Source organism: Apium graveolens, chromosome 5, assembly GCF_009905375.1.
Source record: "Apium graveolens cultivar Ventura chromosome 5, ASM990537v1, whole genome shotgun sequence".
NCBI classification, from domain to species: domain Eukaryota; kingdom Viridiplantae; phylum Streptophyta; class Magnoliopsida; order Apiales; family Apiaceae; genus Apium; species Apium graveolens.
This window is the reverse complement of record NC_133651.1, coordinates 301,631,560-301,646,779: the sequence shown is the minus strand read 5'-3', so window position 1 is coordinate 301,646,779 and position 15,220 is coordinate 301,631,560. Positions and strand designations below refer to the sequence as shown.

The window sequence follows — 15,220 nt, the reverse complement described above, 5'->3', positions numbered from 1 at the left end:
TATACTATTATTGTATTTTTTTTTTGAAATTATAGGTAATTTTCATTAACTCAAATCTTATATGAACAACAAACTTAATATTATTATGTCTTTATTGTCGAAAATACATAACTAATATTTTACATTGAAACTTTAGTCATGCAATGAGCAACACCATTGGCAGATAATTTAATAAAATATTAAATCAATATTACTAACTAATTGCATATTAGATTTTTTATTATTAGTGTTTCTATATAGTTTGTGATCGCATATTTTTTTCTAATATTCTTTTCATGCATGTATAAATTTGGATTTGGTGCTAAAAACGAATTTTATAGCATGAATCTAGAAATTATAATCTATATATGATTCATTTTATATAAAAGACAATACAAATATGTGGTATATAAGAATGAAAAACAGGTAAAATATTACATATAAAATTAGAAGTCATTTAAGAATCAAAAAAAATTATAATGATATATTCAGAGTTGTAGTAAGATTTAAAAAAGGGTGAAACAAAAGTTCGTGAAACCGAAAATGGGTGAAACTGAAGTATCCTTAAAAGATGGTTTCCTTATTAGTAACGATGTATAAAGGTTCTATTTTATTATTTTAATAAAAAATTAAAAAGAATTATACGTAAAATATAATATCGTAATTATAATACGATTCCAATAATCTATATTTTGTTAAAAAATAACATAAAAGTCTATATAAAATAGAAATATGGGGTGAAACCAAAATATGGTGTAACCGTATTAAGATGAAATCAAGTACGCTATCAACAAATAATTTAGAGTTTTACGAAAATTGAACTATAATCATAATAAGATTTGAACAATTTTATTATTTTGTATGGGTGAAACCAAAATACAGTGTTTATAATTATATCAACAAATTCAAAAAATTCAAATTTAAAATATTTCAATTTAAACACATGACATATTTACCTAGTTGTGATTTATATTTTTCGGAATCTATTTAGTTAGCCCAATTTATGAACCTATTTATTTTAAAATATAATTAAAAGTATGATTCAAACTTATAAAAATAATAAAAAAATTATGACTTATAAAATTCAAAAAACGGGTTAAAATAAACATATAGAATTATAAGTCAAATAGAAATTAAAAGAGATAATACACTTAGAATTATAACATGAATCATAAAAAGTTAAACCATAAGATGATGGAACCAAAAAATAAGTAAAACCAAAGTATCACTTAAAAAGAGGTTTTGTTTATTAATAAAGGTTATTAATGTATAAAAAAATTTTATTTTATTATTTTAATAAAAAATAAAAAAGAATTATACATAAAATAGAAATATCGTAATTATAATATGATTCCAATAATCTATATTTCGTTAAAAAATAATATAGAACTCTATATGAAATATAAATAGAAATATCGTAATTATACATAAAGAATTATACATAAAATAGAAATATCGTAATTATAATATGATTCCAATAATCTATATTTCGTTAAAAAATAATATAGAACTCTATATGAAATATAAATATAGGGGTGAAACCAAAATACAGCGTAACCGTAGTAGGATGAAATCAAGTACTCTATCAAGAAATAATTTAGAGTTCCACGGAAATAGAATTGTAATCATAATAAGGTTTGAATAATTTAATTATTTTTTAGGGATGAAACCAAAAAATAGTGTTTATAATATTCATATCAACAAATTAAAAAAATTACAATTAAAATATTCCGATTTAAACACATGACTAATTTACTTGATTGTGGTTTATATTTTTCGGAACCTATTTAGTTAGGCCAATTTATGAACCTATTTATTTTAAAATATAATTAAAACTAGGATTCAAGCCTATAAAAATAAGAAAAAATATGGCTTCTAAAATTCAAAAAACGGGTACAAATAATATATATAAAATAACAAGTCATATAGAAATAAAAAAAGAAAAATAATATAATTAGAGTTATAATATAAATCATAAAAAATAAAACGAAAAGGTGATGAAACCAAAAAATAAGTGAGAATAAAATATCACATAAATAAAGTTTTTGTTAGGCGCTCGTCGTAGAACTGTCAATTACTAGGATCCGGATTAGATTGAACTTAATTCATATCTACATCCACATTTATTTAATTAGACACCATCCATTTTTCGATAAAAAAAATAAAATATTTAATAAGATTTCGAGTTTCTTATAATCTAATATTATGGATCAGTAATGCAATTTCGGACATATATGGTTGGTTAACTTCAGTGGAATGATTAGCTTAACACTACTTTTTAACACTTATATTATTTGCCAACAACTTAAAAGTTTTTTTACGGAACCAACAAACTTATAAGTTACGCCGAATATTAAATTTACAACATAGATTAGACGCCATGGTAATTTGCCATACAATTTACAAACTCCCTGCATTCACCAGTAGTGCAGTAGTTTATTGTATATACGATTCCTAAAATTGCAGTATGTAAATATAGATTATCATGATTTATTTTTTTTATTATTTATCTAATATTCAATACAGAATAATATGAAATCCATTTATCGCATCAAAAATATAAGATACACAATCTAGTACGCATACCATCTACGCATAAAAGTTTGCTATTTTCGTACAATGTGGTCCTAGAAACAGTACCTACACAACTGTACAATATCTGCGTAAAGTGGAAAAATTATTAGTGAATAATGAATTAATTTTGTAAATGAAATATATATAATTTAATTTAATCGGATACTTTGAACATATATGGAAAAGCCCGATATCGTTTCTAGCCAACAGTCCATTAAAAACTCAAATGGGCTTGATAGCCCATTCGTACCGAAACAGTCACTATACCTCGCAGTTTTTTCACATTTTCAAGAATGCAAATATGCAATCATCAAATACATAGTAAAATGTCGATATATATGTTATGAGAAGAATTTTGTTACAACAAAATGTAGGCCTTTGCTCGAATAGCATAATAGATACTTGCTCACTGCACAACTTGGAGAAATTATTAGCTTTCGACAATCCGACTGCAATTCTACAAGACCTTCCCTAAAGTCTCACCTAGAAGCTGTCATCCAAAAGTTTTGACCAGGAAGCTATATCCTGGGAACCTGGAAGATGATGTCGTAAATCAGAAAAATAATAGATTACTTCTCTCAATCTATGCAGAGGTATTAAAGACATGTACTACTTCAACTAGCAGCTTTCTACTGCAACCAACTCAATTCAATTTGATACTCGTTCCTGACTATACTAGTATACCACATAATATACAACTATGACATTCTAATAAACGGGCCATTTTCGGGTTTTGTTTTTGTTAATTGTGTTATGAACTAGGTCATGTTTGAGCAGTGTTTATGGTCATATATTGCTTGTACGAGCCAAAATTCCATTCCCCTCATATACAAAACGAAGAGTTTGTATTCAATTATACAAGATAGATCCGCTTCAATGAAAACAATCTTTTTGATTAAATTCCAATGAGAGCATTTGATCAATATCACAATTTATCAGTATCAATAATTAATTTACCATTTTGTACAAGTACAAACTTCTCCTAAGCCCAGTCTATGCCGCCAAAAATTAACAAGGCGCCATTCAACATCTCCATCACCAAGAACTTTACTGCATATGCACTTAAGCAGACTGCTAAGCACCTGGGCATAGATGACTCTGTGATCACTGGTTCATAGGAAATCAAAAAAATCAAAGTGCTTACTATTTTGACGTGCAATAGTAATCAAATTGCATTAATAAGATACAACTGCATTAATAAGATTCTTTATGAAATTTGATATTAAAAGTGCAAAAGAAATGGCATCTAGTCTAGAATATTTAAACCAAAAGAAGAAATAAAATTCTCCATATTTTTACATCATGTTCTATATATTAAACAAAATGAAAAGCCAACAGAAAAATCGTGTGAAGAGATAGGGAGACATAATTAATCACAAATAAGATAAATATACGAGATTCAATAAAGCTAGATGAAGAGATAGGGAGACATCTTTTCATATTATAATATCTACATCAGGGATGGAGCAGGCAAAAATTTATTAAGTTACACATTAAATGCATAATAAATTTTACACATAATTTGATACTAACAAAAGTAATAAACTATAAAATTCTATTAATATTATAATTTAATTATTCACATATTTTGCCGGCTGAAGTTTTAGCTGCACAAAATTTCACTATTAAATTACAAAATATAAATTACATTTGGATATAAATATCTTAGTACTAATTTGCAGCAGTTCAGAGTTTAGGTGGTTGACGCACCGGCAAACCACCTCGTCCCTCGTCCATGGATGCATGTAAACTAACTTAAATAACTAATGAAAGCGACAGAAACATACAGATTCTGACCTCTGTCTAACATGTAATAGTAATCATGAGACATGTTAACAATATTTAAACAAGAGATAATGCAATATAATTTAATAACCAAGTTGGTGAAACTTAGGGCACACTATTCAGGTTTATTTTAAATTGTGTACTCTCTCACCTTTTAAAGCCACTGTATTAGATGACAGCACAACTATGTCATTAATGTAAAGCACGGAAGAAGGAAATTCCCATATCTACAGAATTTAACATAAAAAAATCAGAGATTACGAGCTAGTTAGTACCTAAAAGTTAATTTGATTAGAAAGGAAGAAGCAATAGTTTTGTGCAGTAGATGTGGACTACAAAATTTATACCATTGTGCTGAGGAGAAAGATCTTGAAGTAGCTGGAAACTAGGATTGCAAGCAGGGCATCTTTAAAGCTGCGGAATGGAAATATGGATTAGCAAAAAACGAGTATATTTAATTTTTAGTTAACAGCCTGCTGGATTAATTTGAAGTTCTATCTACACTAAGTTAATCATACATTAATGTCAATCAGTTTAATTTACCCTCGATTACGATGTCTGAACAGAAGCAAACTACCCATGATAACTGTTCAACTGGATCAGATTAATGGTGGCTAAACTGAGGTCAGAACTCACTCAAAGTTGTCTGTCAAGAATTACTAACACGTGTCTGCAATGAATTATTCTTAAAGAAAAAATTATACAGGTCCACTGGAGATGCAACTACAATGACAACATGATAGTAAAGACCCCTAACAATTATAGTCTTTCAAGAAGAATCAAGAATGTGACATTTACGTATACGTAACTAAAAAAAAGTCAGTAGTTATTCATAACATTCTCTGAGTTGCAATCAAAATAAATAGTTAGAAGTACAAACACTAGCACTGTGAAAAATACGGGAACGGAAGTATTTTTAATAATTAAGAAGGAAGCGGATATGATCATCTGCAAGTAATTTTTGTTAAAAATGTCATAATCAAGGACATTAACTGACTTTTCAATTGTCAGCTTGAGAAAACTATTAGAGGAAGCAAAGATAAGAGGCAAGATGTGTACCTTGTAGTTCCAACTGATGCCCTAGTTAAAACTCTTATCCCAAGAAACAACATCATAAGAAACATCAGATTCCCGAAACCAACATCCATCAGCAACTGCATTAAAGATGGTAAACCATTTAGCAAAAGACATTACAGCTTAATTATGAAAAATATCTTTCAACACACCAAAAAAGGAAGAAAACTTAAACCTTCGCATAGCACGAAATTAGTGATGCAAAGCTCATGGACGATTTCAAGCCATCTTCAATTCTACTAAGTACAAATATTTTGTCTGAGTCAGCTAAGGCTTAACACATACCACATTACTGATGTCAAAAATTCATATAAGGAATAAGAGATTACAAAGAATGAACTAGTTACAAAAAAGAACACAGCCATAATTACAGTTTATAGCTTTACACCTTTAGCTATAATAGATTATAAAACTAAAATTCAGAAATAGATTAAGAAGCTTTGGGTGACTGCATCTTGAACAACAACCATATAGCATCAAAAAATTCAGTAGGATGGTAACATTGAAAATCAATTTTAGTATCAATCTATTGTATTTCTTCCATACATGACGCTGCAATGTCGTGCGTGCTTCTACATGTTTAAGTTTGACCAACTCCATCAATCCTCCTAAACTTTAACAACCGAAGTCATTTAAAATTTACAGAACTATAAGAAACCAAAGGAACTGCAGTTTTTTTGTGTGCAAATGATAATTGAGTTTCAATATATTAACTGGAAAAAAGATACAAGTATCCAAAATAAGAAAGCTGAAAGCAAGTTTCCACAGCCAAACCTGTAAAGAATGAAACATGCATTATATAGCTGATTAACTTAATGAAAATACAGGTGAAGCAAGTTTGTTACTGTGATAAATTTAGAAAAGAGAGCTCATTAGCTAAGTTCATTTCAGAGAGTAAGGTATTTCATACGAACGAAGTAGGCAAATATTTTGTACCTCAAAGTTCAGTGTTTCCCGAGTAAACATATTATAAAACAAATGCCTATAGACCTTTTCCTTATGCAAGATTAAATCAATTACGAGAATCTGCAGAAACAGCATATAATATATGAAACTTGTCAACCCAAAACAAAACTACAATTCAAATGTAACAGATATATATTAGACATGATGATGCAACATTACCATGTTTTCGCACTCAATGTACTCATCTGCAACTTTTTTGCATCTTTCCTGTCAAATGTAATATCAAGATCATTGTAAAGAAAGAGATGGGGGCATCTTTTAAGAAGCTGAGATAAAAACAATGGCAACTTACACATTTCATCAGACGAATATTCCCTGGTGAATATTGAATATATAAAGATTTTAGTGGAAACCCGCAGTGGACGCATCTAAGAGTATTTTCACAGCCCATTCTTTTCTTATTCTTTTTTTTGTATTTTTTTATGAGATATCTGCAATAAACAGCATAACAGAGAGATTTTTTCACTAGGAAATGTTGGCAGACAAAAGGAAATTAACTAAGAAACAAAGCATGATAGAATTAGTTGAAAAACAAAAGGCATTCATTCAAAAATGTAAATTTTAAGACAGTTAAAGTATAAGCTTTTGGTTGCAGCTGTGAATTGGTATATAAATTAAGTAAAGAAGTCGTGAAGAAAAATATCTATTCTATATTTTAACTTTAGACATGAAAATGGTCATTTACATATGTGTATGAAGCACATAGACATAGACATATGCAGATGCCACTACATATCAACTAGTAAATTTTTATAGAAGTAGACACCCTCGATCCTTTTATTGCGTACAATAAGATAGTTGATTTTCTCGCGATCCACTTGACGTTTTAACGACACTATATCAAACCTTCCCATTTACTAGTATTCTCTCTCTCTCTCTCTCTCTCCCCCCCCCCCCCTCTCTCCCCCCCTCTCTCCCTCTCTCTCCCTCTCTCTCGCTCTCTGTGAATACTGCATTTCTAAAATATGTCATGGCCTCGTCTAAAACTAAAGTAAGATCCCGCAACTCATTCATTTGTTTCAATTAAACAAGAAAAGATAAACAAGCATTGGTTCAAGATGCTCACTTAGGCATTCTAACAAACACTTGATCGGCAAAGTATAAAAAAGGGAAAAAAATACGTAAATTAGCTAACCTGTGATCAAAGATAAACGGTAGGAGGAGGGCTTTAAGAGTTGGAAGCTCAGCTTCTCTTTAAGGTTGCAAACTGGTGTTCTATACCACAAAGTAACTGTACTGTGTGTGCGCACAACGAGTAAAAGAGTCGGTTGGGAATGAGATTATTTAAGTATTCTAAAAATTTCAGATTTTTAAAAAATTCTTTGATTAATTTTTGTTTAATTCTTTAAAAATATTTGGTTCATTTAATTTTTGAAATTCGATTCATATTAATAAAATATTTTTGAATTATATATTTTATAATAAATAAAAGAAATATATTAAATATTATTAAAATATTTAAAGATATCCGGTTTTTGTTTCGATTAATCTGTTCGATTAATTCCCGAATACTGATTAATCCTTAATCGGTACCTAAACTAATTAGTACCGATAACCGATTTTACAACAATGAAAATAATATATAAATAATACTCACATTTACTTATATCATTCTTTTCTTTGAACAAACGTATACATGCGCTCGGTGGGTTTACTCGATACGTACCCGAAGGGTAGCGGCCGCGGGTTTATTATGATAAAAAAAATGCTTTCAAAAATTATACGAAAAAAATCTTTATTGACAATTGCGTAATTTATATCAAATTATTTTTGTAAACAAAGTGTGACGACACAATTGACTAAAAAAATAATAGGTTACTCTCTCCGTTCCTAAATACTTTTCTCATTTGTGTTTGACACGTTTGCCGGTGCATACTTTTGATTGTTAATATCTTTAATTTCGTATTAGTAGTAAATATAAAAACTTCTTTGTATTAAAATACTCGTAAATACGAATTTAATAAGATCACTCGTAACTATAATTGATTTTATAGATTATACGTAAATTAGTAGTTAGTCGTTTGCTCTAAATAATTTAAAAAATTAAAACGGCAAATATGAAATCGTCAGACATACACAAAACAAAATCGGAAAGGATGGCGTCGCCATCGCTGTCGTATTGGGATCATTACCGACAAGAAAGTACTAACAAGACTATGAGAAGTACACGCCGCCTTTCAACTTCGAAATGGTGGAGCATGGAAGATTCTTCGACTTCACCTCATACTAGTAGCTCTCTCTCCTTCCCTTTCTCTCCCCCCTTCCCCCTCCTCAAGTAAATGTGTATGTTTGTATGGGAATTTGAATTAAGTGGATAATCCGGAAGTTAAATCATGTTTAGTGGTTCAATTAGAATGGCAAGGCTTATAAGTTGTAACATTTGTTTTCTTAAAGTTATTAGAACCCTAATGTGTGGTTTTCTTATAAGAATAAATTGTTGAATGAATAATTGTGAGAAAACGTTCAGGTGTTAAAAAATGAGTGCAAAGTTTGGGACACGAAATTTTGTGAAAGATTGGAGTAGAAGGCAGAGTTGAATATTTATTCGATTGAATTGAGTTGTATTTTCGAATTTGTGATCATTAATAGGTGATGAGTATGATGCTTTGTGCGAGTAAAAGGAATAAAACCAAGAGGGAATTGAACGATAAACTTCGAGGATGAAGATGTTGGAAGAGCGGGAAAAAATTGATAGTGCCCCAAAGTGTTGCAACAAATTTTGTGCAAGATATGAGGTTCTATTTTAAATTCTTATGAAATGGAATAGAGGAAAGAATGAAATTTTTTAAGAAAATTTCCCAAAGATTGTACCCAAATTTATCTAATTTCATCATATTTCATTTGCTCCGACCAAGATAGACCTTTGTTTCTCGATTCAGAATTCACCTGTCATTTCATGTTTTTTCCGTTGTTTAATATGTGTATAGTTACACTCTTTCTTGCGCTTCCACAAATTGAAGCAATGTTAATAACTCAAGTGGAGTATGTACTAATGTCCTTGTTTTTCGCCTCTACTCAAGAGGGTTTGTGAAATGCTTTAGAAAATGTTTGAGACCTTATAAAAGGCATGGATTGAAATATTCGCAATTATATGTTTGTGATTGGACATATTCCAAGTTGCTTCACTATTGAGTCCACTTGACATAAATTATTTGTATTTGCAGTGAATTTGGTGATGGACGAAATAGCAAATAGCCCAAGAGGATTTGCTTTCCTCAGTTACCCAACAGAGGACGAATCTAAGGTCGTCGAGGGGATTAATGGGAAGGTGTGCTACCCTACTATATTTTTTAGGGATTAATTAGATATCAGTATTAAATATGTAGTAGTGAAGATGCTGCTGATGTTTTGATTACTTTTGTTCGCGGATTTGTGTTTTTACCGTTGAGTAGGGCATGAGAGGTTTCACACTGTGGATTATTGTCGTATACAAAAATAATTTCATATTTGACATATGTATGGAATTTCATATAATATATGATGCTGAACCATGCTACCGAGTAATTTTTACGGTTTAGTATGAACGGAAAATGAAAATTATGTTTTAGCTGATCATTAACTTTCCTGAATAATTTTCTTTAGTGAAAAGCCATGATATGAGTTGTTGCCCATAGTTAAGCATCTTTCTCAGCTACACACACAACACCAGAAACTGACTTCCATCTATGTAAGGTAGATTTTCATACAAGAAATTAGTCTAGTGTTGTACCATGTCCTTAGAGAGCAAGAGATAAATAAAAAGTTTCTTTTTCCCCCACTTTTTTTCTTTATTCCATTTTAAGTATTAATATAACTAATAATATTAAACAAGCACTTCATATCTGGCACATATAGTACTCCAATAGCATAGAATGCCATATATTGATTATAATACCAAATGATGGTCCCACAAAAGTGTCATGTCATGTCCTAGTTAACTAAGTTCGGTAAATTAAAGGGACATGATGAGGACCAATGGTAATTGTTAAGTAGGGACAGAAACGTCATTTCACATAAAACCTAAACATTCCCATATAAATTACACTACGTGGAGCCTTCCCTATATATTTTCACACATCAAATAGAGGTAGAAGGTGGTTTTTGATCAAATAGAGGTCTCGTGGAGACGATTTTTAGCGCGTCACTGGTATTACATTTCTGACCTTTTTTACTGGTTTAGGTTATATCTCGTTTAATTCTAACCAATTGCATGTTTTAAATTGTTAGATCTAGTTACTTTTTGGGTTTATTACACTTTATTTGATTAGATCTGTACTGATTTTTAGGTGTTTGTTTCATCATTCTTATAAAATTTTAATTTTGTTATTATTTTAACCTCTTATATGTGGTTTGGCAAATTTTCAATTTTTAATAATGTTTTAGGGGAAGTATTTAGGTTAGGCGCTGGTTTAATTACTTTTGATGGCTTACATACGTGCAAGGTTTAAATAATTTTTTACTTCAAAACGTGTATATGTTCAACCAATTTATTACTTTTGAGGGCTTACATGATCTTTAGTTTTAATGTTTACTTTTGAATTTATCTATATACATCACCGTTGTTGTGTAATTTATTTTTAATAAGAGGGTTTTAGTTGATTTTCCAAACATATGGTTGTTTCTTATATGTACTTGGCTTTTTAATGTTCGGTTTTTCGATTGTTTGGTTAAAGCCTATAAAACATATTTTCTTCTTTGATCCTTAATTTATTGCCGTGTTAATTTATTCTAATTGTTGAAGCTGTTGAGTTCTCTTACATTCTCTTGTGCTAAAAATGATATAAGGGGCCGAAGGGAATGTTTACATGTTTTTTAGTTGATATAAAAAACTATCTTCTTATGTAAACGTCATGTGTGTGCGAGGGAGAGTTACTAATTAAAGCTATGACGCAAGTTGTTTGTTGTATATATAAGGGGAAAGGGAGGGGTGAGGATGTTTATTAAGACATGTTGTTTTGGGATTTGGGTGCTTGTGGAAGATACTTTTTTTTTATATTTTTTCTTGGTGGTTTGGATACAGTAGAATTGAATGTCTAAGATATGAGCGAGAGTTGACTACCCTTCTAAGGAAAATTGTATTTGACTACCCTGTTTATAATAGTGATCTGGTCTATGACCATTGTTTTATAAAGTTCTTTAGTCCCTATATATTAATCTTGCTATTTGTTTTCACTGGATGTAGTTATTGTCATGGTAAAAAGGAGGCGAACTGAACTTCCATGTGGGGGAGAGAGCTCAGAGCCTCACGGTTCTGGTGCCAGCCAGGGTGAACCACAACATCTTCTAGAGCAACTGCCACAGAAAGGAGAAGGTGCACATTAACTCTATCCACAGATGCAGAGTCCAGGAGGTATACGCTTTTCCCCGAAGCAACAAAGAGTCAGATAACCCTAGGTGTGATTTATTTCCGTGGTTTTGCTATCAAGCTGTTTACAACATCAGTTCCATTTGTGTTCTATAGGGAACTCCTCATGTCATTTCGCAGATCGACTGGGCAGAAACCCCAACGCATTATATTTTACAGCTATTTATTATCATCTATTATATTAGTATTCTGGTGCCCTTAAAGGGTATTCATTGTTCTTATGGCCAAAGGATGAGCACAACCTGCAGGGACGGTGTTGCTGAGGGGCAATTCTATCATGTTCTTCTATCTGAACTTGATGCCATTCGCAAGGTGGTATTTTTTTCATGTTGAGCATAATATTTGGCTTTCTGTCTTGTTACATTTATTGATTTTTTGCAATATTTTCTGTGAATTATGTTTTCAAAACTAATGTATTTAACAGCTTTTACTGTGAAAACAGGCTTGTGCCTCTTTAGAGCAGGATTATCAGCCTCCAGTTACATTTGTTGAGGTTCAAAAAAGCCACCGTATTAGGTTATTTGCCAACAATCATCATGACCACAATTCAGTGGATATGAGTGGAAATATTCTACCAGGTATTCGTTTGTTCCTCACAATCTAATTTCTGTTTATACATACTGTTTCAGAATGATTAAATCTTGTCTTCTCAAATGTGAATTCACAGGGACTGTTGTGGATTCCCAAATTTGCCATCCCATTGAGTTTGAGTTTTATCTCTGCAGCCATGCCAGCGTTGAAGTAAATTATCACTTTAATTGTTAATACAACTTGTATTAAGTCATAATTTTTGTATGACAGTGCCACCAGTATTATATGCTCACTTGGCAGCATACCGAGCTCGCTATTATATGGAACCTGAGACCTCCGATAGTGAGTCATTTATAAGTGGTAACGCGGCTATCATGCCCTTGCTGGCTCTCAAAGAAAATTTTCAAAGGCTTATGTATTTCTGCTAGAAGTGTATCAAGTACTTTTTACTTTTTTGATTTTGTTTGCGAATCTCTATTTTTTTTCATCCGACATATTTTACCATACATTTATATTTTCAAGTACTCCACCGGCAGTGTTTTCATGACCAGCTCAAATAAGAGTAAGTGCACTTAAATCTCCTTTTAAAAATCTATGCAAAAGGCAATCATAATCCAACTTTTGCTTTCTATTGTTTTTTCTTTATCTTTTGATTACGTGTACGGTTCGTGGATGTTAATAAGTGATCAACCATTCAGCATTCACCTCATTTTCTAGCCTGCTGCGCCCGATCTACATTTTCTTTCCCCTTTATCACACCAAATGACGTTTACCTATTTAGACATGTCTTAGTGCCCGTTTGGGAAATCTTAAAATAAGTAACTTATGACTTAAAATGATTAAGTGCGAAATAAGTGGTAAGTTGATAAATACTTATAAATTCTATAAGTGTTTGGATAAATTTACTTATAAGTCAGAATTTTTTTTTACTTAAATGAATTAAAACAAATAATTATTAAATATAATTATCTTAGTTCATGAATCTTAAATTAGAAAATATTTAAAAATTTATATTTTAAAATCAAAACTTTAGAAAAAAGTGAAAAAATGAAAATAAGTTGGAAAAAAGTACGTCACTGCCAACTTTCAACTTATCAGCTTATAAGTTGTAAATTCAACTTATAAATTGGGTCGACAAACACTCGTCGATAAACTGTTAAGGGCTTATAAGCCATAAGTGGCTTATAAGTAGCGTGACAAACAGGCCCTTAATTACCCAAAAAGAACTCAACCACGCAACAGAATGAAATAAAAACACCTTTCTACCCTAGTACTCTCTCCAACCAACGAGAGTTGGTCTCTGTTTTCATATCTAGCGTTTTTATCACCCCTTCTATACTCCATTTCGCATATGTACAATTCTTTTTCACCGTTTAATCATTTTCATTTTTTCATCTTTTTTTATTTTACTGTTTTTTCAAAATTTCGAATAAACATATTTTATGGGTGAAATTTAATTATTTTTGGATGAGATATTTCTTATAACTTGTTATCAAGGTTTTCCCAATTTTTTTGGGTGCAAGTATGTTTTATTTAACGTATTTGTGTATTTTGTTGTTAGTTCCGTTGTAAAGGATTTATATGGTATTTTGACAGATATGAATTTCTTGCATCAAAACAGAGATGGTGGTGAATGTCACTCGTGCTTATATTTCACAACAAAAGATTATTCGTAGTTTGTGGGAATTTGTTCCCCGATTTTAGTTGATGTAACTAAAAATTGTGAATATTGGGTTATAGATGACATTGATGCTATCTTTAGGGTTGGTATTGGCCGGGTTGGTGGGAAAGTTATTATAATCCTTTTTATTTCACAGAATTTTATTCTATTTGTTAAGCAATCTCAGTGCGACTATTTGTTTAGTTCATTTATTTATTTCCCAATCAGGTTGTATTAGCAGTTCAGAAGTCTGTTCCAATTGTCTTTCAGTATTTTAATAAATGCATTTTATTTGTTCGTCAAAAAAATAAATAGCCAAAAAGAAAATCATCGTTTTTTATACTAACTCATAAACAAATAATTTTTTCAATTTTAAGTTTTATTTTGTTAAGGGTCAAGTCATATTGAAACCACTTCTTTACTTGCCCCTAAAGATAAGTAAAATATTGAGCTAAAACATTTTAAAAATGTATGAATATAAATTAGTTTCTATAAATATCATTATTCTCTGAGAAGTTTTATGTATTTGATAAGTAAAACAGAACGTATTTTAGTAAACATGCATATTTTGCTTGTTGAACATAAATGCTTTTAACATTTTTTATGAAATAGTGATATTTATAAAATATTTAGTTAAATATAATTTTTCGTTTTTCTCCTTTAAAATTTAACGGCTAAAAAGAAAACAACTATAAGAATATCAACCACTGGAGCATAAAAATAGTGATTTTGTTTAGTTTCTTGAACACACCAATCGCATAAAAATAAACATGTCTGCTAATAAATGGTCCTGGCATTTTGCAGCCCATATGGTGTTCTAGACTATTTTCTTATCTTAAGGGATCATCATCAAATCCGCAAAACTATACGAATATCAACCACTGGAGCATCACTCAGCTTGTTGAGAACAGAGATTTGAAGTGCCTTCAGGAACTGTGGCCTAGAAGGTATTGTTTCTGCTCTGGAAACACATGTGGAGCATGAAATACTTGAAAATCAAGCTAATGCCATTTCTCGACGCAAGCAAATATTTGGCACCAACACTTACTGTAAGATGCCATTAAAGACCCTTTTAAGCTATTTAAAGGAACCCTTGAAAGGTTCTTTCGTAAATGTTCTCGGTGCATTCATTTTCTTGTGTCTGGCATGATAATGCATGGACCCAGAGAAGGATGGTACGAAGGTGGAAGCATATTTCTAGCAGTGTTTCTAGTGATCAGTGTCTCGACAATCAGTATTTCATGCAAAGCAGACAATGAAACAAGTTGTCCCAAATCAATAATAATATTCAAGTGAAAGTTGTCAGA

At 30.8% G+C, this 15,220-nt stretch overlaps 1 protein-coding gene and 1 long non-coding RNA gene across 5 annotated transcripts; one reads left to right on the top strand and one right to left on the bottom strand.

Annotated features, from left to right (window-relative positions):
• Positions 1 to 2,663: 2,663 nt before the first annotated feature.
• On the bottom strand, positions 2,664 to 7,668 carry LOC141659263 (protein ARV 2-like). Its single transcript, XM_074466059.1, has 11 exons — positions 7,514 to 7,668; positions 6,671 to 6,809; positions 6,538 to 6,585; positions 6,349 to 6,438; positions 6,141 to 6,186; positions 5,588 to 5,670; positions 5,398 to 5,492; positions 4,686 to 4,752; positions 4,490 to 4,565; positions 3,511 to 3,660; positions 2,664 to 3,086 (listed from the first exon to the last, which is right to left on the bottom strand). The coding sequence occupies exons 2-10, from the start codon at positions 6,767 to 6,769 to the stop codon at positions 3,536 to 3,538; spliced, it is 729 nt and encodes a 242-aa protein (XP_074322160.1). The 5' UTR covers positions 6,770 to 6,809; positions 7,514 to 7,668; the 3' UTR covers positions 2,664 to 3,086; positions 3,511 to 3,535.
• Positions 7,669 to 8,452: 784 nt separating this feature from the next.
• LOC141661970 (uncharacterized) lies at positions 8,453 to 12,525 on the top strand. 4 transcript variants are annotated; one of them, XR_012550184.1, is made up of 6 exons: positions 8,453 to 8,607; positions 9,543 to 9,646; positions 11,540 to 11,707; positions 11,819 to 12,034; positions 12,165 to 12,300; positions 12,390 to 12,525. It is a non-coding gene; the product is annotated as an uncharacterized LOC141661970 (long non-coding RNA). The 4 variants fall into 4 exon arrangements; XR_012550182.1 differs by having other exon boundaries at positions 11,540 to 12,034; XR_012550183.1 differs by lacking the exon at positions 8,453 to 8,607 and adding an exon at positions 8,977 to 9,113 and having other exon boundaries at positions 11,540 to 12,034.
• The last annotated feature ends 2,695 nt before the right edge of the window (positions 12,526 to 15,220 follow it).